The following is a 27,548-nucleotide window of genomic DNA, read 5'->3' on the forward strand; positions in this document are numbered from 1 at the left end:
ATATCAAGAATTAGATGTAATATAATAACCATAAAGAAAACAGAAAATTTACACGTGAATAAAAAATTTCTAGATATAGTTCATTTTAAAGAAAATATCTTATTAAAAAAAAAGGACTTATTAAAAGAAAAGAAATTTCTAATAAATAATTAAAAATAAAGCATAGCAAACACATATTAAATATTAATATAACATTGATAATATCACATACAAATAAATTTACAATTTACCAAATTTCTTACATATAAAAATTATAAAAATGATAAAAATTATAATGATATTAAATTCAAACAATAATTTTAGTTTATTTAAATTATAAATTAAAAAATAAATTTAAAAAATCAATTGAAAGTTTTTAATATATTATTTTTCTAAATAATGATATTTTATTTTATTATAACATAAAACTTTAATTCTTTAGAGCTATATGATTCAAAACAAAAAATTTAAAATACAACAAAAAAAAAACATTCTATATGCCAAACATTGCTAACGGTTTAGAATAGAATACGGACAAATTGAAACTGTTATTCAATATTTACACAGTAAACCTACTAAAGTCGTCCAATTTAAACATGGACAAAAGCATCGATGAAATAACAGTCGCAGACAACTAGTAATTTACGTTATTCGTTAAAAAATTACTTAAATAGAATTTCACAGTTTTGAAAATTTTAGTTAAAATATAAGTTATTTTAATTATTTCTATTTACAAATTTATAAGTTAGGAAAAGTTAGTTTATCTTATAAAGAAAATAAGACTAAATAAATAATGCTTATTTTGCTTTTAATTTTTCTTTACATTTTGAAATATAATAATAAACTAATTTTATTTAATTTCTCTGTTGAAAAAACATGTTTTTTTTAAAATAAACTAACGTATAGTTATATGCAAATAATAATAACCAAATATAAAATAATATACTATAATCATATAAATAATCATTTTTCAAATGTTTTATATAATAAATTCTTGTTCAATAGTTTTCCTTGTAATGGAAAAAAATTATATATTATATTTTTATTATCTTACCTTTTTTTGAATCCCTTAATCCAATTTTATAATTCCTCAAAATTCTTATAATTATACGATACCTTTATTTATCGATGAAATAATTATTTCTCACATTATACCCACCATAACACTTTCATTATCACAGATAACGAATTAGAAATTAATTTTTAATTCTAAAAACTTAGTTTTCAAGAAAAAAAAAATATTGCTAGTTCATATAAATGAAAATTTTAAAATTATATAAAGAAAATTTATTCCTTTAAGATTCATTCCTTCCAAGATTTCAACTAATTCGATTCACAATTTATAACAGCATTTTGTAGATTCGCTAAAGATGGAGCTACATGAACATTATTATATCACATTTGATTGGTGATTGATACCACTTCCATTGATACTGGTAAGAGACATGATTGGATATTATTAAAATAAATTTTTATTTAAATTTTATATAAATCATTCAATTATTATTATTTAGTTTATAAATTTATTGTGATATAAATTAATGTTAAAAAATTATTATAAAATTAATATTTATTGTTATATTTTATATTTAAATACTTTTTATTACAAAACAAAAATTAAAATTTTTTCTATATATATATATATTGAAAATTGACTTCTAACGATTATATTTATATTTACCACAATTTTTTATATCGTTATACTTAAATTTAAATATATTTATTTTCATAGTTTTTATTTATGATTTATTATTAAATAATAAATTATTTTAAGAGCGAATAACACGTTATGTTTCCGATATTTTTAAAATTTATTATTTGTTTATTATTTAGCTTATTTTATAGTAACATTTAAAATAACTAAATATAATTATAAAAATTTAAATCTTTTCAATATATTTTTCTAAATAACTTCAAATTTTGAAATTTATTTATAGATATCCTAATTTTATGTGAATAATTTTGTGAATAAATATATTTATTCACAATTTTTATAGATTTTATTGCATTTATGCATTATGCATTTTTTTATATAATATTATATATATAATTTTTTAAATAATAAAATATGTGTTTAAAGAAAAGATGAGTTTTATTCGAGACTATTGACCATTTCAATTGACTATCAGAGCCAAAAATTGTAGTATATATTGAAATAGTTTATTGATTTATCTTTGCCTTATCTTTGACTTATCTATTGATTAATCATTATTTCTTAATTATTTTTTAGATATATAATTTTTACTATTATAATATATATTATTAAAAAATAATTCTTTATTTTTTTTTTTTATTTATTTTTATATCTATTATATAATAATACTATATATTTTATTAAAATTTATTAAAATTCATATTTTAAGAATAAGATTTTCAAGATCCGGTATGGTCTAGTGGCTAGGATACCTGGCTTTCACCCAGGAGGCTCGGGTTCGATTCCCGGTACCGGAAATTTTTTTATTCTGTTTTTTTTTTCTTTTAATTCATATATTAATAATGTAAGTGTAATATAATATCATTATTTTTAATGAATAATATTTAAATATTATAAAATAAACACCATAAATACGATATTTATACAATAATAACTTTATATATCATTTTTTTAGTAAATTATTATTTTTTCTGTGATTTATATAACATGTAAATTTTAAATAAGTATAATGCAATTGTTGAAAGTATTAAAAAAAAAAGAGAGAAATGGAAAAAAACGATTATAAAAAATAAAATTGTGAAGATAAAATTATTTATAATACTTTTATATTTTAATAATGTATGTGTGTAAATAATGTATGAAATACAAATATAAAAATTATAAAATTATATTTTTAATATATATTATTTCTTATTAAGTTATTTATAAAAAGATAAATGTGAACTCCGGTATGGTCTAGTGGCTAGGATACCTGGCTCTCACCCAGGAGGCTCGGGTTCGATTCCCGGTACCGGAATTTTTTTTTTAATTTATATATTTATACTTTTTTTTATGATAAATTTATACATTTGTAATTAATGCATTTCTAAAATAAATAAAATATTCAAGAATTTTAATAATTGTAATATTTTATAATGAAAAATTTTTTTCTTCGTCGTTTTTTAGTTTAGATTATCTTATTTTTGTACTTTTTTTTTTTTTTATTAAACAAATTAGTTTTTGTAATTATTATTTTATTTCTCGATGTCACTAAAATTTTATTCATTTGAATATTAATAGGTACTAATATGAGAAAGAAAAAATATTTTCATTACCTTAACTTGGCCAACGCATAATGTCTTTGGTGGTTGATTGGCACGTACTACGAATTCAGGACCGACACATTGGGCTTTGTTAAATGATCTTGTAGGTCCACCTATTGTTCTGTATAAGCGGGACGGTGCTCTTTGAACGGCTTTACCACGTCGTGCTCTGGGTCCATTCTTTATCAGATTTCTAAAAGTATTATTAGAAAAAAATATGTGTTATGAATTTATCTTTTGATAAACATATATAATATGAAATATATATAATATGATATATTTAATTCCTTTTATATAAATTGAATATTTATTCGCATTAAAATAATAAAATAATATAAATAGAAATTTAATATTAACAAAACTTTTAATTTTTGCAATTTTTAAAAATTCTAAAAAGTTTCACTTTAGAATTTTCATTATCTAATAGATATTTTTAAATTAATAATTATTTCAAGATATTAGAAAATAGCTTTTCTTTAAAAGTTAAACGATAAACAATTTGTTAAATCTCTTCGTTATATTATAATACTCGAACGGATTGACGTCAACGAATTTATCCATGTTTAACAACCGTAAATTTCAAAGGATTCTCAAGATTTCCGCCAAAAATGATCATAGCGAAATCTCTTTTTATTTTTTTCATTTTCTCTATTTTAGAACGATTCTTTTTTTTCTCCATTCTTCCCTTTTTTTTTTATCTTTATATTTTGCACTTTTCTATTCAAATTTTTGTTTTCATTCCATAAATTCCAAATTTATTTTAAACTATAGTTAAAGATAGAATCATTTTCTTTATTCATTCTTTATTTGAATTATTACTTTCCCTTCATTTATTTTTCTGATTCAATATAATTCCTATACTATTCAATAGTAAAATAATAAATCTTCATACTTTATGGAAATTAAACAATAAATCAAATTCAATTAAAAAATTCGGTTTAATTACAGTTTAAAAATTGCTGATATAATTTAACATTCTGTTTCAAGATTGATGAAATTCTGAAACGCGTTATTGTTGGTAGATTACATTACAGATTTCAATGTAGCCTGATCCATTAACATCCTCTTCATATTTTCCAATGGCTTTTCAATACCCAATGTGTTATTGTCAACAAAATTTAGCTATAGATATAGAGGTATTAACATAAAAAATAAATATTGGTTTATTTAAAAACTGTACTGAAAAAGAAAATTTCATGAATACATCTTTTATGACAATTAATACTTTTGCTATGGTTCATTAAAATAATTTTAAAATGATTCTATATCTTAGACATCAAAAGAATAATTATTTTAATTTGTTTCAGTATCGTTTGTAACATAGAATTTTGATATAATAAATTGATTCCATCTGTTATATTAGTCTGAAATATATTAAATGCTTGAGCTACACTTGCCTGATTAAATGCACAATATTTTCAATTAAATTTCGCATCAAACTTCTTCTCTAAATAAATTTCCCAGCGAATAACAATGTTAAAAAATTTTTTACCTAGGCGGTTTCGCCGGTGGTTCCGATTTGTTGCTTTCCACATCGGAGAATGGCAGCTTCTTCAGCGTGGTGATTATTCGAGGCGGCTTTGGTGGTCCTTGAACACTTCTCACTCTCATGGAAGACACTGGATTTTGTTGTTGCACTCCCTGTTCCTCTTTCCCTCTACCGGCCGAACACCTGTGATCGGTCGTTGTTACGCTTTGCTCCGTCACCCGCTCCAAATCATCCTGATCCCTGCTAGGAAGTTGAGGATTCGAGTGTTGCCTCTGCAGCGCTGGCTTCTCTCGCGCCGTAGATCTTCCGTAAATCTCCTCTCGTGTCCGCTCTGTCGACGACGATGTCGCTATATCCGGATGAGAATAACCGGCTATGGACGGTCGCCTGCGTCATAAAAATGTCTTAACAATTCGAGTAATTCACGCAATTCGAACTAAAATAATTACTCACGATGACTTTCATTGACTATTATTATCTTATGGAATATTTATCACGCTTCAAAATACAGTTACATCTTGGAAGACTGTTATCTTTTCAAAAAAAAAAAAAAAAAAAAAAAAAAGAAAGAAAGAAACGAAATACCTTGCAATAGCCGTGGTCGTGTACACATCCTCGTTACGATGGCCGACAGGTGTCTTTACGGACAGTCCGTTCACCCTGACGTCTTGGGAGCTGAGGAAAGGTTTAACGGGTAACGCGTAAATCGGGTCGCTGTAAACGTTCCCTCCTGGATTACTTTCACCGACGATCGTCGATGGCAGATTTCCACTGCTCCTCGTGTGCTGCAACCTCGTGTAAATCGGCTGTGAATACGTTCTCGAGTGATGGTGCCTTCGTTGATGCTGCAACACCGGCCCAGCGACCGGACGCCCGCTCGCCTGAACGTTCACCTGCGAGTGAAACTGCGTCCTTCGATCCTCCACTTCCTGCCTACGATTCTGTTGCGACTGTTGGCCGCACAGGCTCGTCAGATTCGGGTGTGAGTGAGAGTTTCGCGATTGAAGCTTGAACAGCGCACCCTTGGCCGGATGATGATGATGATAGTGATGTACCTTGGGCGTTTCAGCTTGTTGAGACGCCTCTTGAAATTGTTGGATATGTTGATGTGGTTGGTATCGGGCTGGAGAACGATGCTGGTTCGAGTGATTATTATACTGATGATTCATCGATCGATACTGTTGATCTTGATTATTATTATGATGATGGTGATGGTGATGATGATGATGATGATGATGATTGTGATGAGGATTTTTGTTGGCCTGGTTGTGGATCGATTGAAGGGAGTCCGGTTGTTGGGGTGGTGGTGGTTGGGGATGGTGGTGGTGGGGATAGGAGTTGGTCTGGCGACGATTCTGATCCGAGAGATCGGATTGATTTCGAAGAGGAGGCGGAGGATTTAGGTGTTGATATGTGATCATGCGTTTTCGAGCTGTGTACTGGGAGGATTTGACCACCTCGCGGTACATATCCATCACGATGTGAGTGAAAGGCTTCGACTGTAAACGGGTGCGGCAGTACTCGGAGATTACCTGAAATGGGACAGAGAGCAGAGAGTGTTTACTTATCGTGTTAAATGGATAATAATATATTAAATTTTATGTATTTGTACGGTTCGAAGATATATTTATCAATTCTTATTTATATTTTTATTGGGATAAATTTTATGGGTTCGTTATTTTGGACAGGTTTCTCGATAAATAGTTGGATAATAGTTATCGAACTTAATTCGTTTAACAGTTAAATAAGTACGAAGTGTTCTTGCGTCGATGGTACAAATCTGAAAAATATTGGAAATCAAAATAAAAATAGGGGAGATCAAAATTTTTAGTACTTTATTGTAGTTATTAAACGGAAATTAATATTTTCTAACGAATATAAATATTTTGATCGTTCAAAGCATGTCATTATTCGATAAAATGGAAAATAAAAGAAATTAATTCCATATAGATTTAAAATTTCGTTCTAAAATGATTATTATTACGACTTTTTATTTCATATTATCAATAAAATCGTACGCGTGCGGTATCCTGATTATCCGATTTCGAAATGCTCACATTGGTAGACAATCTATTAGTTTTAGAAGGAACAATAGCCCCAAGAAATTCCATAGACTGTGATATCAACGGAGAAGCGAGCCGCAAGTTCGACCTATCATCGCTTCATTGTACTCTGGGATGACAAAAGCCAATTCTATAGGAAGATAATGGTTTCGAGAAGACGATGCAGACGAAAGGTACTTTTGTATTTTTTTTCAGTGTGTTTAGTCACTCTTGACCGATTTTCACGCTCGAGTATTTACGATTTTATATTACACACAATGTGATTTGTTTGAAAATTCAAAAGATCAAAGAAAAGTATTGGCAAAAATCGTATCATAATTTCTATTACATTCTCAGTAAAGAATACATTTTTGGAACAAAATAAAAACGGAAATATTCTATGAAATCCCCGTTAATTTTTGCCACGATTTAATCTTCCAAGTTATCAACATGGTAGATCATTTCCATCCTTCGAATTTCTTCTCGATCCTCCCGAGGATCGATCTCGGTCGGTAATTTCAGCCGAGCGGTCGATCGAGTCCTCCGACCGGATGATTCATCACCGAGCCGAGGAATTCTCGGTGAAATTGGCGACGACGAAGGGGTAAGTTCGCGCCTCGTGACCCCTCTTTGCCTCGGGATTTCATCAATTTCGCGGCCCATTCAGGTGCAACCGATGAATTACGGTCACCCGAACGAATGGTTTTATTAAAAGTGGCCAGTTTCTAGAGAGGCGTTAATCATCGAGGATTTCTTTCTTATCGTTATCATCCGAGACGAATTATTTTTATCCCTTCGAGAGATTAAAGATGAAAAATAAAATTATTTTTTGATTTGTGGGAAGCTTCATATTAAGCGTCATATATGCGACGATATGAAAACTTTGAATAATTAATTGGAATGAGAAAATTCCTCCATATTAGTGATTTTGAAATATTTTGTTCATCTGAATAATATTTCTTTGTAAATATTACTGCAATTCGACTTTAATTTTTGAGATATTCACAAGAAAATTTTATTTGTTTCTCAATATTCATTGTTCAATAAATCAATTAATCTAACCTAACCTAATCTAATCTAACTTAACCTAACCTATTAAATTTTTTCATATAACTATAGACAAAATCATGAAATTCTCGATTAAAATCGTGGCATTTCTTCATAGATCTCAGACAAGAAGGAAAGGAAGAAAAAAAGAAAGAAAGGAAAGAAGGGACTCGTATCTCTGCCCTCTATCGGTAGCGTCGGTGAATTATATCTTGTTATCGATTGAGCATTGTTTTTTTTATCCCTCACTTTTCAATCTCACACTTATTTCATTTTGGGAAAAATTTTATTTTTCAAAAAAACACAGCTAATTTGATGATCTTCGTCATCAGCTCGATTAATTCTCAAGAGAAAATATATCATAGATCGTCAGAATTTTTTTAACACAATTATCACAGAGATATTTAACCCACACCAATCGTTATACGATCCATTCGCCTTCTCCATTCTATTCGCGCGACATATAACACAATTAAAGCGTGTCCGCCTTCGCAAACGTTCGAGTGCTCCTCCACGATCGTTCTCTATATTCGCCTTCGATCGACAGATCGCCCTTTACGGCCCCAGTATTAATGAAATTTGTAACTGTAACGCGCGATAATAGCAGTCAGACATGATCGACCTAATTGCATAATCTGTAGTCCTTTGCAAAGCGGAACATTTTGATCGAATATCTTTTCACACTGGGAAGCAGAAACGAAGTTAAAAAGAGGAAAAAGATAGAAAAGGATACTCCTCTTTGGATAATTAGGACTTTTTTAATACACCCAATAGCGGATGATTTATGTGGAATTCGATGCTTGAGAAAATAATGGTAATGGAATTAATGTTAATTGATAAAATATTAATTATTATTATTTTTTTTTTTTTGGTAATAATAAGCTTTTTCGACGGCGATTTTTATGAATTATGCCAACGAATGCATGCTTCAATGTATGCACATATTCTATCTGTTCTATACGTATATACACATTCCATATACTTATATCCTATTCTATTTCAGCACATTCATCATTCTACGAATTTCAATTTAAAATTTTCCCATTCTGAATAGCAAACTTCCTAAAATATTCAGTTCCAAACTTTATTTCCTGATCCCTAATAATAAAATTTATTCAAAATGTCATCGATTTTAGAATCGATCAAAGCCAAATAATAATTTCCCCAAAAGCCAAATGTAATTTTCATTACATCGCTTTTTACATCGTGTTTCCTCTCCATCTCGTTCAAGATCAATTTGCCCCAATTTAGCGCAAGAATCCATCCTCGTTAGCATAAAACTTTCTACTTCACAAAACCGTACGTACAAGATCAATTTGCCGAACAACGAAACGCGAATCACGAAATCACGTTTCCCAACGTGTAGAATTATTCAAAACGATACAAATCTCGTCTCAAGATTCGTCTTGAAAAATACTTCAAAATCAAAGTTCAAACAAATATGAATATTTTTTTTTTCGAATCACTTTTTTATATTTATTCCCCGCTTCGTAAAACCATCGTGTCCAAGATCAACTTGAACCGATTCTACGTACTTTTTTAACATAGAATTATGCAACAAACGGTGCAAATGGCACCACCAACCGTTTCACGGTTCGTCGTCGAAACGAAGAACAACTTCACAATTCGAGAAGTCGAGAGAGGAGAGATGTAGGCCGTGAATTTCAATAACGTGGGATAGCCACGCTGCGTTTTATAGCCGCGAAATAGCATTGTTATTCCCCCGAATGGTCGACCCCCTCCCCCGTTCTGTGTGTATTCGCGTGTGCATTCGCCACCCGATTCAACTCCGATGCAGCTGCTTCTTCAACCTCGTTCGCGATTCAACGTCTCGTCCCGTTGCTCTTGGCCGTGACACGGGAATTAATTTTCGGGCCGTATATACAAAAACGCCAACCGAATAAATCGCGGCCGTAATTATTATGTGTCCCTTCGGGCCACGACAAAACGCGTTATAATGGCCTCCTCTGCGTTCACGTGGCGATGGAGAGAAGTCGGACGGGCGTATTATTTACCGTTTCGGTTTTGGGGAGAAGTCGTGAAAATTGAATTGGTTTGAAGTCGGTGTTTTGAAACGTGCAAGATTCAAATGGACAAATGGAGGAGCTTTTTGACAGTGTGTAAATGTTACTTTGCTTCCTTTTTGTTTGGAGGATTGGTTTCTGGAAAGCAAATGAATGAATGAACGTTGATGTACAAAAATATTTTGGCCTCTCAAAAACAAATTTGCGTCTATATTAATATTTATGTTTAAAGAGTATTATTTTTTGGGTTTTTTTTTTAAATAATATTTTTATATCTTCATGAAATTCGTTAGTTTAAGTAGAATTATTTGAATTTCGTCGTGGGAATATTTATAAGAAATAAAGAAAAAGGGAAAAGGAAGGGAAGAGAAGGGAAAAATATCGAACTGTGGAATTGCAGGGAATAAAATATCGAGTTTCTAGCGATATCTATTGAATTATTTCCCGTTTTCGGTGCAAATATATGGACGCGTCTATCGAAAATTTGCAGTTTCCGCCAACTGAATACGTGTCGAAAATAAAAAAGTTTAAACGAAACTAACGTGAATATTTATCAAATTTATTACAAATATTCGCGTCAATCGTTCAATTCCTCGAAATATAAAAATATCACTATCCATCCTGAGATTAAAAACTAATTATTTATCAATGCATAATCAAATTCAATGTTCTAAAAATTTATCACAACAGTTTTTTATATATACTCTTTACAAATAACAACTTTATTAACGAACTCAACATTCCATTGTAAAACGTAATTTATTTATTCGAACAATTATAATTCGTTCGATATTTTTTTCGACATACAATAACAATTCTGTTTAAATAATCACTGTTGTTACTAAATATATATTTCAACAAACTTCACTTCACATACTTCTTTCCCTCTACTTCATTCCAAAATTAAAAAAGAAAATTTTGCAAATTTTACATTGTTAAATATATATGTATATATATCAACAAGATCATATCAGACCACAAAGAAAAAAAGAAAATATTTCTCCTCATCCAGCTTCGTCACATCGGTTTTTATATCCAAGGCGAGCAGGAGATTGAGGAAACGAGTCGGATGTTCCCGTTGCAGCGTGAGGAAAAAGAGGAAAGACGGGGAGGAGGAGGGAACAATTTCAACTAGATTTACAGACTTACGTCGAGCAGATTCATCAAGGAAGCTCGTCTCCGTGGATCAGGTTCCGTCATGGCGGCTAAAACGGACTGGAGTGCCGACGAGGGTGAAACGGAAACCGTTCCTGTCAGCGCCGCGACTCTCGGAGTCGTGTCCAATAATGCCCTTCCCAACGAGTACATCCACATCTGAAAAGCGGCGGAATTCCATGTAAGGCTCACATCGTAATGCCGTTCAAGAGATAAGACACGAGAAGTGAATATATATACTGCCTTCTTCGTTCTTTATAATCTCGCGTGAGCGAGACGAGCTGAATATTTCTAAAAATATTTACGTATTTAAGATAAGAGGAAATGTTCCAAAATGGGACACGAGCGAGTTGATAATTCTAATTATTAATTTCATCGATTTTTGGCTCTCATTTAACGTCTTTGATATTTTTTTAATTATTGTTGGATACATTTTAACTTTTATCGAGAAAATTATGGATGTTGATTTGGTATCACGTTGCAAAGAAGTTAATTTTTACTCGAAAATCGTGAAAATTATTTATTCTAGAGTCGTTGTTTTCTTTTGCTTTCCATTTCCATAAAATATATCTAATATTTATACTCATATTGTTACACATGAAATTTCATCAAAAGCAAACAAATAGACTGCTATTCATTTAATTTAAAATTATTCAATTTAAATATTTCTTCTTAAAAAAAAAAAAAAAAAAAAAGAAAAAATATATTAATAAAACGCGAATATCTCGAAGATCATTCAATTCGAATTCGTACGACAATGCGTAGTGGAATGCGGAAGGGGGTTGGAATTTCACGTGCAATTTATTCGCGCAATTAACGAGTCGATCGTTAAATCCTTTTTCTTTCGTTGCCTAACGAAATACTGGTCTCTCCACGCCTTTGTATCTCTTTCGATTCGTCTCTTCCACCGCCACCACCACCCTCTACACCCACCGGTTCCGGTACCTCTTCTCCCTTCCTGTCTGCCAGCGGACAGAGGTCCGTTGTTTCAGCTAGCCGGTATTTATCTCGGTGCAGATTAAAGGCGGAATAAACGGGGCGCGCAATAAATAAACTTCGAACTTCGTTTCTACGTCCCCCGTCTGTATACAGGGTGTCTCAGGCTGGTGGTGACAGAAGAGGGATGTTTCTACGCGCAAAACACGTATCGGAAACGTGTATAAAATTGTTTTGTTGGCCGTGGAAACAACGTTTTCCTGTGTTTTTCATATGGAGGCGATCGTATCATCTCTTACAATAGTCGAGTAACATTGCAAAATGCGATTCTCTTGCATTTCTATCCATGTTTGCAAGGTGTAGAGAAAGTATTCATTATATTTTTTTAATAGAGGGAGGATAAATAATATTATTTTATTTTTGGAATCGAAGAAAAAAATCTTGAGAATTGAGTTTGTGCATAATTAAATATTTATGGTTGCGCGAAGAAATATTTTTAATGAGATAAAAAATATATTGTTTTATTTTTAGAAAATAAAAGTAGGGTGGAGATTTGAAGATATATTAGAGATACTTCGTTCACGGTGGACGATTAAATTGTTACTCTTTCACTTTTTTTCGTGTTCATTATATTTGTATAAAGAGGAATTTATGAGTGAAATAAAGGAAATATTATTTTATTCTTATAGTATAAATTAAACTTCTGTTTGATGGAAAAAGAATAGAAAGAAAATGTAAAATAGCTCTTTAATATTTTTTAAATTAAGAATTGAGAAAATTTCGAAATTTAGTTGCATATTAAAAATTATGAATTTAACAATTATTTATTGAGAATTTTTAATAATAAATAAAAATATATTTCTGTTTTAAATTAAATTTTAATTATGTTTCAAACGTAGCAATGAATATACATTTCCATCATTCTATATATTACAAAATTGAATTTTATGAAATTTAAATTTACAAAATATTAAATTTTGCTTGATTATAATTAGTTAAAAAATTTTAATTAAGAAAATATTAACAAGAAAGCAATCAATGAAAATAAACTTACAAATATCCTATTTAATGCTCATCAAAGTTTCCATGTTTTTCCAACGCGTAATCTTTCAACGGAACTTTAATTCCAATTTCATTTTGTTTTTCATGCAGTTTTGTTTTTTCAGCAATTTACATCATAAATCCATGATCCAACGATTTAAGGATAAACGAAATATTTCCAATAAAACAAAAATTGATAATTACTTTACGAATGAGAAAAAAAAATTATACACCGTATGTGATAGTTATATATTTAATTTTGCAACTCATCAATAAACTAAAACTTTATTCGAGAAATTTGAACAAAGGAATTTCGATTAACTTTCAGATTAATTAAATTCCGATCAAAAATATCGAAACTCGAGTCTGATGCAAATTGTATAATTTTTACTATTGGAGATATTTTTTTATAAAATAACACATCGATTCAAAAAAATTTTATTTATTACTTTTTACTTTTTTTTATTTATTAATTTTATTACTTATCATTTCAAATATCATTTTGTCCATAGCACGAAATACGTTCGTACATGGAAACAATTAAATTCTCCAGTTACCAAGTTGCAATTCGATCAATCTCGACTACATTTCTCGTTAACATCAAACTATTTCACGCGTTCACGCGTACAGATCACAGCATGTGGGTAGAAAAAAAAAAAAAAGAACGCATCCCTAATTTCCCTGTAAACAATTTGTTCAAACAATCGTATCGAATTTCGACTATTTACATTCATTCGTTTTACAGCGAGAGATCATTATTGTATAATTACAAAATTTTATTATTAGACTGGAATTTTTATATAGTTAAAACAAGTTTTAAATAATATCAACTAATATGTCAAAAAATTATGCCATTATTTATATCGATAATTTTATTATGTAGATTTATAATAATATCGTATAAAAGTCTTTTTATATTTGTTAAGTTAAATTATTATTGTTTATTTGAAAATATTGAGTCGAAAAAGAAATGATTCTATAAGATATAGTATAATACATATATTATTTTAATATTATATTACACATCTTGGACGATAATTTATTCAGAACGTTTCCAGATATAGTTAATTTCGTATATTCAATTATGATAAAAATAAAATATAAAAAAATATATATTCGCATAAAAATCCAGAATCTAATTGTTAGATTGCAAATATTTATTACAAATTTTCACGAACATAATTGCAAAAAATGAACTGGAAATATAAATCTTTCATCTTTTAATATAAACATTTCGTCTTAAATATTTAATCACGTATATTTAATCGAGATTTTCGTACATTTAAATTTTTTCACGAATGCATAAAGTTTAATCATTCAACACTTCGATCGCGATTAATTATCGGATCGTGAGAATTATAACAAAGGAGTTGTTTTCAATTTCGATTGAAACTCGACTTGTTCGGGAAAAATGACCGCAAAATGGCGGGCTGAAAGAAATTGAACGCGGGATTTAACACAAGCAAGAAACCCTGGACCTGTTCCCACGTGAATGGAGCTTAATTACGAAATTTCAAGAACCTTGTTCGACGTGTATTCCGTTGAAAGGCATTACGGTTAATTGGTTAACTAATTTCGTTAATTACCCATCCATTATTTGACCGCATTTATACTTAATTTTAATCTCATTGCATGCACATTCGTCATAATTTAATAATTAAATCGATTTTTATTATTATAGATACATATATATATATATAGAAATGCAACAATCTTTTTTTCGTAAAAAATTTACTCGATGAAAGATTTTTACTAATACCTACTTGCAATTTTAATATCTGATAAAAAAAAAAAAAATAAAAATTGTACCCTTTCGTTGTTAATTTGCAATCTCTTCCCTCCGAGATTAAACGCGATAATAGATTTCACTGTATCTTCAGAAAAATCACTCTCGATTGCTCAGTTAATCAACATTTGATGGGATTAAAGTAGAGTCTGATTAGTGGCTCGTACCTTTTCCGAGTCGGTGTCCGAGTATACACGACCAGGTCGATATTCCGGGGGCAGATATGCCCGTGCACTTTCGGGTGGCGCAAGTTGCAGCAAAACTCTACCACGTGGTGTCAATTCCAATGTATGAGGAGTGACCACCGGCCCGGCTCTTGAACCACCCACTACACCACCGTCTGTAACGAATTATCATGGAAATTATAATATTATGCCTATTGTAAAATAGTTGAGTGAAATTTGAAAATATTCCAATATCGAAAAAGATATTTGATGGCACGTTTCAACCAATTTATTTAATTTATAAACTTTGAAAATTTTTTTTGTGAAAAATTGTTCTTGTTAAAGAAGAGACAGAATGAATGCAGTATTAATTAAATAATTTTAATCGTTCTTGAAATAAATAAATATTCGATATGTGCGAGTACGATTATCGCGGGAATATGATTTATCGACGAATCAATTTTTGTCGAAAGAATTTAAATCGTGAAAGTGGTAGGGAGGCGTAGGAGGAGGGAGAAGTAAATGTGATTTTAAAAAAGAACTCTTCCACAGTTCGATAGAATTCCAGCAATTTTATCCTTCATCGCCGTTAGCATAATCCTGTTCCTTTGATTTGCTGCCTCTATTTCCGTCATCTCGGATCCAATCTAACTCCGGCACCTCTAATTTCTGCCCGATTCAACCCCTTAGATTGCCAAGTTTCATTTACCATCAAGTTGGATACTATCTGATCTGTTGCATGGGACGAATATTCATATGCAAACTTATATTCTTAATAACGAAACGAAAGATGATTCAAGTTTCAACTGTGTGAAATATAATATTTTTTAAATTAAATTCAAGTGATATATTTAAAGATATATTTAAAGATTTGTGACTAAGACGATAACTTTCGATGGTAAATAATAATTTATATTCTCGATAATAATTTTCACACAATTCTCAGACCGACACGTTAAATTTAAAATCGTCTTTTCACGAACCGAAATATATTAAACCCGCCTAAAGTTTCCCTCTCGACGAGCCATTAAATCTTAATGAACTTAATCATTCTTTAACGCGTTCTTTATTGCGTCGAGTGTCGATAATCGTAAAATTTATTATATCACGTTTCCATTTAACGGAATATATATATATCCTTATAAAATACGTTCCCCGACTTGATATTAGAGCGGAGAAGGAAGGAAAGGAGAAAATAATTTTATAAAATTCAGAGGTAAATAAAATTCTGGTTAAACATCTTGTATTTATAGCGTTTTATTATTATGGATTAAATTATTTCCAGTAAACGTGCGACATTTTGAAGGAATTAACCGTGCTCAAAATACTCTCATTTGAGAAAATAAAATTTCATAATATACCAAGTATAGGGACCGTTATGGAAAGGTTAAAAAGTCGGCACACCCTCCAAGATCTACTTTCGTTAATTACACGAGTCGAGCGTCCAATATACACCGATGTAATATACCGACCATAATAAACCGTCATTCGAGACATGGAAAAAAAAAAAAAAAGAAAACTCAACGTTGTGATTTAACCTCGTTATTTATACTAGTTAAACATTCATCTCGAAATATTGCGCATTTGTTGAATGCACAACGATAACACTCAAAAAATTACGATTTAAAGAAAACGATTTTGAATCCAAAATTGGAAAGCTCATTTCTTATAAAAAGACACGATATATTTTTTTCTCTACTAATAATAAATTTTGAGTAAAATTTCAGATGATGCATTAAAATTTCGAAATAATTTCTTGCCTATCCTACTATTTATCTTTTCGAGCCGGATAAAAATTCTTTTTGGCATTTTTTTTTCCTATCATAAAAAATTACTAAATATAAAATGTATAAAAATAAGCGAGTTAAGTGAAACATCCTTTATACGAAAGATGGTAGCCTGTTTGGCAATGGAACAAAGTGGAGGCTTGGCCAGAGAAGTGTCATCTGTCCTTTATCGTTGCTGTAAATTCACGATAATTCGCCATTCAGCCATTAATTTCGCGCGTGTCACAGGCATCAACAGACTAACCATCGTTTGAATCGTCTTGACACGATCCAACCTTCCTCTCCCTCCTGACCTATTAATTTAACCATTCGTTCCTCCAGCCTAGCCGGAAAATATACTTTCCGCCTCGGAGAAATTCCGAGGAAATTGAAGCAAGGCCCGAGAATAACGACTTTCCGCCTTTCTGTTCGCAACTTAAAAAACTTAAACTTCATCGAACGATCAATAATGGTTCTCTGATGGTGAAGTTTCGATCAGAGCTAATGATGCTTCGATCATTTTGAAATGAATGAACGGCCGATTCGAGTTTGAATAATTGCATCTGATAAATTAGATTATTATTAATACGAGTATTTTCTGGTAGTCGAATAAAATGTAAAAAATAATTTACTCGAATTTTATTCAAATTCTGAGCACTTTGCGATTTTGTGAAATTTTTTCTCAATTTTATGAATAGCAGTATTTTTTGATAGCGGTAAAAATAATTTTATTTGAATTCTGGATGTTTCATGTCATTAGATTAAGTATACCATCTTTGAAACACTTTTTAATTCATTATAATTCCACTCTCCGTTATCAAGATATGCTGTAAAGAGAACGGTAATTTTTAATTCTTTACTCTAGCTCTAGTATCTAGTATCTCACCTCTCACTTGTACGCCTTCACTGACCTACCCCAAACTAATTACCTGTGTGGTGATCACTGACAGACGTTGACCTAGTGTTTTTTTTTTTTTTTTTATTATTACTAGTCGAAACGTACGTATTTCCAGGAGGAAAAAATGGGTCACGATGTTTCCTGGAATTTCGACCGCCATTCAACTCGCTCGAAATATTAAATGTTACGGTTTCGAGTCTAATATCTTTGGAACTAATATCTTTGTTCGAGATCAAACAACATGCATATTTAATAACTTGTTACTCTAATCTCTGGATGGATTTTCTTTCGAAAATAGAATGAATCTTTTGGTATGACTTATTTTTTGAACTGAGTTTGCTAAGTAATTTTTGTTTTGTTTATCAAAGAATCTAAGAAGATCTTTTTAAGAAGATAATCTTTTCTTTATTATTTTCAAGTTTTGATGTTTAAAATTTTATTATCAGATTTATCAGACTATTGAATTTAGCTAATCCAATTTTAATTAATGAAAAAGATACTTACATCGTAAGTATGTATATATGTATATTGGATCTTCCGGATTATGTAAATTGAAACTAATTGCATTACAATGTGACGCAAGTGATATGTCAGAATGCATCGTTGCACCAGATGTTGGAACGTTTCAATTTGTAAATCCTAGATACGTTCTTGGTTGGAAAATAATAATTATGTTTTTAACAATCATTATTTATCATTATCAATATTATCAATACGAATCAATATTATATTTTTATTAACTTACAAGACAAATTAATCATTAAAATTTAAATAAATCTATAAGAATAATTTTTACGAAACGTTTGCAAGCACTTTATGACACACTATTATTTACACGAAAAAATTTCGGTAAATATAATTTCACCAAATAAATTACGCGAATTTTGACGATCGATAAACCGCGCTCTCATTTAAAATTCAATCGTCTGAAATGAAAAAAAATAAAGGAATCTGATTTATAGATTTTTCATCGCACGAATAATCATTTTTATTTTCCACTCGTAAAATATTCCATTTGGCGAACAACTATCAAATATTATTTAAAGCGTAAAAACATCAGGGTGTATCCGTGCGCGTTTACTTCCTATAAAAATATTTACTCATTATAAAAATATTTTTCCATCAAGATGTCGCCAACAACCATTTCTGTTTCACGAAAACACGAACACGAAACGTTTTTTCCATTCGAGTAAAAATATAATTTATATCATATCGTGGTGTAAATCACCAATATACCCGTCTACCTACACCGAACACCAATCCGTGCAGATCAATTTCTGAAGTGGCGCAAATACGAAATTTCCGATGTGCGACGTGCATAATTATTTCGCATCTCGTTCTCGCGAATCCATGCCTCCAAATCAAATGTTTCTTTTTTCATCGAGAGGTGGGGAAAAAAAAAAAAAAAAAAAAAAAAAAAATTTNTTTCCACATGCGTTGGCTTCGCCGTGGTGTCGACAAAAGAGTACCGAAACGTACGACTTTTTCAAACGAAGAAAGGCGAACACCCGAGTCGACAGACTCGCCTTTGAGAGCAGGCGAGGTGTTCCGCGGCTCGTTAAATTCTGCCAGCGAGATTAAAACTACAACTTCTTCCCGTCACCGAGGCCCACGCATTGGAAAAGAATTAATTTAAAAGCTCGTCCCGTGAAAAGGAACGTTTTAATATTGTTACAGAGAGAGAGAGAGAGAGAGAGAGAGAGAGAAGGATCTTTTTGGAATGGACGAAACAAAGTTAAATATGGCTTGGTTGTTATCCTTTTACCAAAATCCTATTATTTCATTTTGCAAATGCAAATATTGTTAATGAAACTTTTAAAAAATAATGTAATAAATCACGAGCATCTCATTATGCAACTTACAACTCAGAATCACGTTCAACAAAATAGTTCCACTCCTCGAAATTCTTCCATCAATTATCCGATTTAATTCAATTTCCCTCAAGATTGTACAAGTAATAATAAAGATACGATGAAAAATAGAACTGCAAGCATCTTATAAATATTCACTCGCAATCAAATCTAAGAATGTAATTTCATCCCTCGAAATTCCTCTCCTCGACAAGCATCAATCTCAATAATTCTTCTCAACTCGATTCTTCTCGGGATTCTTCTAGTAGAGTTTTTAACGAAAATTCGATAAGAAATCGAGGAAAAAGAGACATTATTAAGAGATCGTTTTTTTCCAGATTTTTATCCCAATATCCTTATTTTTACGTGGCCGTAAAGAGCAGAGAAAGATGAGGACGTATCTCAACGTGCATTGTGTGTACACGCTTGGACATTGATGGATAGTCTTCTAAAGCTCCCTCTCCCCTATCCATCCTATTAAATGCTACCTAACCGTTCGAAATCAACCCCTCTACCGGCTGGGAATTTTCACTCGCATCGAACCACCACCCTGAAGAATTTTTTTTAACTCGTTCTTAACTCACGGCTAATTTCCCGACGTGCACTCGCAGCCGACAAGATATTTGAATAATAAAGTCGTGTTTACGAGGAGGAGGATCTCTCGAGAGGGGAATTTTCGCGAGCAAGCCGATGAATGCACCGTTTCTTGAAAGCAAGCGAACGAAGGAAAAGGGGATACGAGGAAAACGAATTCAACTGGGAGACGATTTAAAATTTTCTTGGATGCCTACTTTAAGATAGAGTGCACCGAAACGAAAAGGGTAAAGTTTGAAGGAGATGAATATTTGGGATGTTGGATAGATTATTACGAAAGAAATGAAGACTTATATAAATTTGTTTTTTGTCTTTGAAATGTATAAGATAAATGTGTAAGGTTGAAATTTGATGAATATAGTGATGTATATAGGTCAGAAAAAAGTCCAAGCATTATTAAGGCGAATATCGATGAGAAATGAGGTATATGTATTATATGCATGCGAATAAATTATTTCAACGCGTGTGTTTGTGTCCATATGTTATTTCTTTTGACTAAAATTTGTTCAGTTCGCATTAAATTATCATATCGAACGATAATTTCTTGGATATGTAGTGCAATAATGACATTATTAAAAAAAATATAATTATAAAAGAATCGCAGGAACTCTTTATGCGGACATAAATTAATTCTTTTTAGATTAAAATCTATTATATGGAAGAGGAAAGTAAAAGGATTAAATCGGATTAAAACTCCATTTTCTCGTGAAAATGAATGAAATGAAATATATTTTATCATTTACACAAGTAAAATTATGATTTGTATTCCAAAATGATTATAACGATTATGCAAACTTTGTAATTAACTGTCATATAATTAATATCTTATCATTGGCAAAAATTTTGTTTTAAAATTTATTAATTATAATAATTTATGGAGAATGGAAACACGTGTAATTAAATTTGTGTAATTAATCTCGCGTAAATCGTGTTTAGAAACTTTGTAAAGAAAGTTGTAAATAATCCATTAATTTAAGTTTCATTAAAATTCTTGGAGGAATGAGAAAGAAAAAAATATTATGTTTCTAATTTTCTCCTTGCAGCCTCATTCAATTCATCATTTTATTCATTTTCTAATAAAGAAAATATACTTTTCATACGTTTTTTTTAATAAATACGTAAAGCTGGTTATTAAAGAAATTTCGTTCTATAGAAACATAATGAATAACGTGAACATTAATCTTACCAAGAATAAAAATTTTTTCGCTATTTTTCAGATAAATTATGTTATAAAAATCAAAAGATTTTCATGAATATCATTTTCAATCGTGAATCGTGCAACTTTGACGTTGTTCTCATTACATTCTAGTAATCTAATGAAACTTTTCATTACAAATAAATCAAGAAACTTAAAATATTATAATTTAATAATATTATATCAATTATATCAACGTTTCACGAAAAGTTTATATCGTGATATATATTATTTTTATTTACTTTATTTATTAAATTCTAAAAATATTTCATATTATTTATCGAACAGAAATATAGAAAGGAAATTTGGAAAGGAAAACGGCGAAAATATTACAATTTGTTGGGAAATATTGTATAAATCTTGCATAAATGGTATCAAGAAATTCCTGATACTGACACGTTCCTTTCCATCCTCAATGAAGCGGAAGAAAAATTTGCCCAACGTGGCGCTTATTCTCAGGTTGTTCGGCGACTAGCCAACTGGGATGTCGTTAGCATAATCGACCCGAATTTTCCAATCTCACTTTCACAATTTTTTTCCTCGATAATATCGAAGAAAGTACTTGACCCGTTCTATAATCCGTATTTGTTTATTATTAACTAATTTTCAACGATTGTATATTCTATTTATTTCTTACAAATTGTTACATCTCTTTATAAATTAAATGTAAACTCTTTTCCAAAAAAATATCGATAGTTTTATCAATAATAAAAAAATAAAATTATTAAAATTTTATAAAACTGAACAATAAATACGTTAATATAGCATATTATTAACAAAGGAATAAATAACACTTCGTGAAATAAAAGAGATCAGCTTTTCATTCTTGAATTTCAATAAGTAAAAAGCATAGATTTGTGTTTTCAGGGTTGGAATTTCATTTCATAGAAGCGCGAGAATAACAGAAATTCCAGGAGCGACTTTAATTTGTATAACTCTTCCCTTTACCAAACCGAAAGGTTTACAAGTGTAGATATACTAATTTTAACGTGTATTAATTTTACATGTGGTCTCTAATGAACACTTGTGTAAACACGTCATCGAAGCAGCTTTGTATCGCAAATTAATCTTAAGGGGAAAACATCAGAAATGAGGTGCTGTTAGTGAAAAATGATTCGCACAATATTCGAGAATAAAAGAAATTGAAAAATTGAATGTGGAAAATTAAAATGTAACTGGAAGACTGGAAAATTAACCGTGTAATTTTGAAACTTTATTATTATTAATTACATAGAATGAAAGTATTTTAATTTTTCTGTTCACAGAAAAATGGATGAAGAAATTACGTTGCTAAAAAACGGTATTTTTTTAAAACCTGTTATAAATTATTCTAAATTTATTCTACGAGCAAATGAATATAATCTTAATTTAGGGACAAAAATACTAATCTGCTCTTGAGCTCATTAAAGTGCATTTTTTCTTCTGGACATTTCAGAACATTCCCAGAAAACTAAGTCGAGTGTCATTAGTGAGCAGAAAAAGCTCGTCGTCGGGTAATCAACGAATTTTTTCAATTTTTGAGCGTCCCTTCGTTGTGTAATGAGATACTTACATTCGAGACACGCACTTGCTCCAATTTCATGCATGTTCGAAAATATATTCTATTTTGCAAATATTCTATAAATTACAAATATATATTACCTATAATATAAAAATCAAGATCATTTGAAAGATAATTCGAAATCGTTTAAAGATTATTTGAAATATAAAGTGAGGAGTCAAGGCCATTGAAAAATTGAAATGGAGGATCAAGGTTATTCGAAGATCACGTCAAGATCATTTAAAAGTCAAAGTGGAGAGTCAAGATCATTTGAATCCCACTTGAAATTTCTTGAAGATTTTGGAGAATATTACGCTTTTATCATTTTATACTTTTATATTTTTTCCTACTCAATAGCATATCTATCAAATTTTATTAAAATACACATACATTTTATATAAATATTTAAATAAAAATTGACAGAAGAAAGAACGAAACAAACAGTCAGATCTAATTTTTCTAAATCCACAAACTCCACAATCAACAAACTTCCTCATTCTTTTTTTACAATGCTCCCTCCAACACGAAAATCCCATCAACACCGTTCCTCGATCCGAAACCGTGTTACCTAAGCAAGAAAAAAAAAAAAAGCATACCAAACAACCCAATTAACGTAACTCGACATCTACATCCATCCTTTTCTACATCCCTCTCCCATACCAAAAGTTCTACTTTCGAAATTGGTATCATTTCCGACTGCGAACGTCAGGGTTGATTGAACGCGAGCGAGTCTTTTTCCATCTCCATCGCCGTCTGATCCAACCGAAAAGGCGGCGGCGAACTCTCGTTCCTCTAACGAAAAAGAATACGCGAAGAAAATTAGAAATCCCTGTCGGGCAGAGAGCGACGACGCCTGGCCATTGACTGACTCTGGCTCCGCTCGTCGAGTAAATATTTAGCCACGACGTGGCCGGCAAACGACGAAATAAGGACGAGAAGCCATTAGGCCACTATATCTTTGCACTCCAAGAGAGAGAGAGAGAGAGAGAGAGAGGGAGAGAGGAAGAGAGACTCGCCCCGGTCTCTTCAATCCTCGAGCAAAGCCGGCGCCAAAGAGGTGAACGAGATGAGGCCACCTGGCTGCCGGCATACCGCTATAAAATATGCCCCGTTTTACACGCTTCTCTCTCTCTCTCTCTTTTCCTCTTCCTCCTTTTCTCACTTCCTTTTTTTTTCTTCTCGCTTTTTCTCCACTGTCCGTTATCGCGCAGAGGGGTGGCGCGTATTATTATTATTATGGCCCAAATGGAGGCGGAAAAAGGTGGAAGGGTCGATTGTTCGGGACAAGGCGATTAAAATCGAGGATGAAATGTAAGAATCGTGCGGGCTCGAGTGGATACGGTGAATCTTGTGCGCAGATGGAATAGGCTTTCGACGATTTTAATGGCCGTGGATGGGAAAAAGGGATGCGAATGTGATGATGAATATAACCGGTATGATATGTGAAATAGGTTTTTTCTTTCGATGAAGGAAATAGTGGTCTGGATAGAATTAAAGGAATTTAAAATTGAAGTTTAATTTATGTATAGAGATAATTTTTTTAAATTTTAAATTTTACTGATTAAAAATAAAAGAGAGTATACTTTACATATTCTATATATCATTTATGTAATATTAAGTGATTCTTTTTTTTTCTTTTAGAAAGAAGTTATTTGAAGTAACATTTTAGAATTATTTCAGAATTATAGAATTTTCTAAAATAAACGTTATTCTTATTCATCACCAAGATGCGAATCTCGTTAATAAAACAATTACAAACTTTAATCCCGCTTTAAATCGTTTCCAAGGAAGAAAAATATTTTTCCTTACTCTTGGCAAGCTAATTTCCCTTGTATTGTATCATCCTTACAAGAGCAGAGTTAAGTTTGCGTAAAAATAACACACGAAAGGGAGCTCATACAATCGTTTACGATTTTGAGAGTATGCCACTCGGGGGTGTAGAATCTCAGACGTATCTCGAGATAATTAATGATCGGGATAGAACCTTCAGGCGTGCAGGGAACTTGTACAGCTCGATAGATGAAGGAGATCAGCAAAGCTCGAATTGAGAAGTCTCTAACCATGGACAAACCGATGGCCAAATGTCTCGAATTCTAGTTTCCATTATTGAACCGGTCCACTGAGTCGCAATGTACGATTAATCTTGTTTGAAAACTGTATTGATGATTTATTATCAAACGATGGTATAAACCTATCAACTTTCTAATAAAGGAGATATAAATAAGATTAATACTCGGTTTGAAATTTAATTTGCCCTTTCGTATAAAATTTAGCGTATAATTGTGAGTTTAATTTTTATAGAGATAAATATATAAGACGTACATGTTATTATTCCAAAGTATGTTTGAATATTTGAAAATTTTGAACGATAACCAATTTCTTAAGAGTATATATTTCATCTTCGAGTCTAATTTGATGGAACATTTGGCTCGACCAATCAGTAACCGGCGACCATATTTTACTATATACTTTAATATAGTTTAATATAGTTAATATAGTTAGTGCACGTCAGAAATACGAATTAATTTAATCCTCAAACTTGGACGTGCCTAGTCTCTCTCGAGAAACTATTGTCGAAACATTTCTCATTGGAACATTGAAATTTCTCTATATATATTCTTAATTAATAATTGGAATGTAAACGACATTAATCCATGAATATTGCACAATTATTTCTAAGACGAGAACCGAATTCCACGATGAAAGTTACGCCATTTGTCGATGGAAATTCTGTCTACTCGAAGCACAAATACTATTCGTGAAATATATGAGTTAACGTGGTTCCTTGAATGAAACGAACGATCATTTGTTGAATTTAATTATCATAATTAATTAAAACCAATGTGCTCGGACAATGTGATGGAAACGAATATTTAATTTCCTGATTTTAAACGATTTTCCATTTACCATTAATATTTATATTAATATTATTATACATTGAAGATAAAAAATTTTTATTAAAAATTTGAATCATTTGATTCGATCGCAGGAAGGAAAGATTCGCAAAAAATGTTAAAATGTTAAATGCTTAAGATAAAAAGTACGAATTAATAAAGCAGAAATAAAAGATAAAGGAGGGTGAGAAGGAAAAGTTGAATCACTCCTGGCACGTGCCCCTTTTCGAAAGAAGATTTCACCTTTATTCCAATTTCTGGTCACATATTTCGAGACTCATTCGCATATAATAAAGTGGCATTGATATCGAGTACGGGGCTCGGATCATAATTACGTCTGGAAATGAATCTTTTCCTCGAATTATTGTATAATTCCACTCGTGTGCTGACCCCCTATTTCTCAGTGTCACATCGTAAAAGTGTCATGTTTATACTCTCATTTCCATCCGTAAAAAAAAAAAAAAAAAAAAATAATACACGGGTTGTTTAATACGTTCAATCAAGTTTTAAATTTATGTCGGCGCACGTGTACGATTTTTTTCCATTTATAATTCCTTTTTTTTTTTTCTTTTCTTTTCTTCTCTTTCAGATTCACGTACATATACATGAAATATTGCATTGAGATAACGCAAAGTTGCGCGCCAAGTTTTTTATTCACTTAACACATCCGATATTTCACGGTAGCCGCGGTGTACAAGAAAAATGTTTATTGGAAAACGTGAAAAATTGATATCCTGCAACTCTGTTAAAATACATCTCCGTGAAAAGCATGTTTCACGTCGTGCTGCGAATATTCGATACGCATTTAAAAAAAAAAAGAGAGAAAAAAAAAAAAAGAAAAGAAAAGGGGAAAAAATGATAAAAACTTTCATATATATGTATACACTCTCGTTAAAAAGTCTGGAACAATTATATTTGAAAAAAAAAAAANAAAAAAAAAAAAAAAAAAAGAAAAATTTAGAAGTTAATGTTAAGTGCAATTTAAAACCCAGAATCTATGTAAAATACTTAAGCATCTATTAAAAATGGAAGATGTTTTATATATAAATAAATTCTTTTTTTTTTCTTTTTTAACGAGAAAGAAAGTGCTTTAAAATAACATATATTACACTTTGAGAGACATAGTATAAGGAAAAGCAAACATAAATGTGGCAAGCTCTGAGTCAACTTCATTTGTCGGGATTACCATGTTGAAATTGCTCTTCACATAGTTGCGATCAATATACCTGACGTAGACACATATTCTTTATTTATTACGATTCGATAATTACAATTTTAGATAATCATCAACAGCAATTGATAAATCAATGTATAAAACAACAATTGTAAAGATAATTGTACCTTTTCGTATTGAAGAAGAACGTTTTTGAAAACTTTCCATCGTTCAGACACTTTTCAACGAATCTCATCTTAATTTGAAATAAAAAAAAAAACTCCAAAGTTCTTGCTCAAAAAAACGTTTCACAAAAATCTCTACAAAAATCCAATACACTAATACACTGACTGCCACTTATCTACGTTTCGAAAATATCAAAACCACGATTGCATCAATCTTATAAAGGGGGATGTAACAAGCTGCAACATCTGGTTGTCATTGTACAAAGAGGGGATAAGGACAGATAACTTCGATAAAGCGGACCTCATATGTCAGGATTACGCGCGGTTGCTTCCCCAGTGGGTGTGAGCAATGGCCACTAGACACGTATTTTGCGAGCTAAACAAACTTTGCGCATCAGATTGTATGACTGCATGTCAGTGTATCCAGGCTTTCGGTTATTGCCGCGTTTTCTGCGATTGTTTGTCCTCGCCCTCTCTCTTTCTCTCTCAACGTTGAAATCCGTGGTTCCAAAGATGGAACCATAGAATCGTTACCAAACAACACGTGTATGCATGTTTAATTCCAGCTTTGTA

General features: G+C 31.0%; 1 protein-coding gene and 2 non-coding genes across 8 annotated transcripts in view; 2 read left to right on the plus strand and 1 right to left on the minus strand.

Annotated features, from left to right (window-relative positions):
* Positions 1–27,548, minus strand: part of LOC122719871 — a 96,942-nt gene that overhangs the window by 13,418 nt on the left and 55,976 nt on the right. For 4 of the 6 annotated variants that reach the window (XM_043946096.1, XM_043946093.1, XM_043946094.1 and 1 more), the window contains 5 exons: positions 14,904–15,076; positions 10,968–11,132; positions 5,291–6,237; positions 4,709–5,092; positions 3,229–3,409 (listed from right to left, as the gene is read on the minus strand). In XM_043946096.1, coding sequence (XP_043802031.1) covers positions 3,229–3,409; positions 4,709–5,092; positions 5,291–6,237; positions 10,968–11,132; positions 14,904–15,076 — 1,850 coding nt within the window. The remainder of the gene's footprint in view (positions 1–3,228; positions 3,410–4,708; positions 5,093–5,290; positions 6,238–10,967; positions 11,133–14,903; positions 15,077–27,548) is intronic. The other 2 variants (XM_043946097.1, XM_043946098.1) reach the window with 1 other exon arrangement.
* Trnae-uuc lies at positions 2,359–2,430 on the plus strand. The gene has a single exon. It is a non-coding gene; the product is annotated as a tRNA-Glu (tRNA).
* Positions 2,859–2,930, plus strand: Trnae-cuc. The gene has a single exon. It is a non-coding gene; the product is annotated as a tRNA-Glu (tRNA).

The sequence above is a fragment of the Apis laboriosa genome, unplaced genomic scaffold, assembly GCF_014066325.1.
Source record: "Apis laboriosa isolate Shangri-la unplaced genomic scaffold, ASM1406632v1 scaffold9_cov152, whole genome shotgun sequence".
Classification (NCBI taxonomy): Eukaryota; Metazoa; Arthropoda; class Insecta; order Hymenoptera; family Apidae; genus Apis; species Apis laboriosa.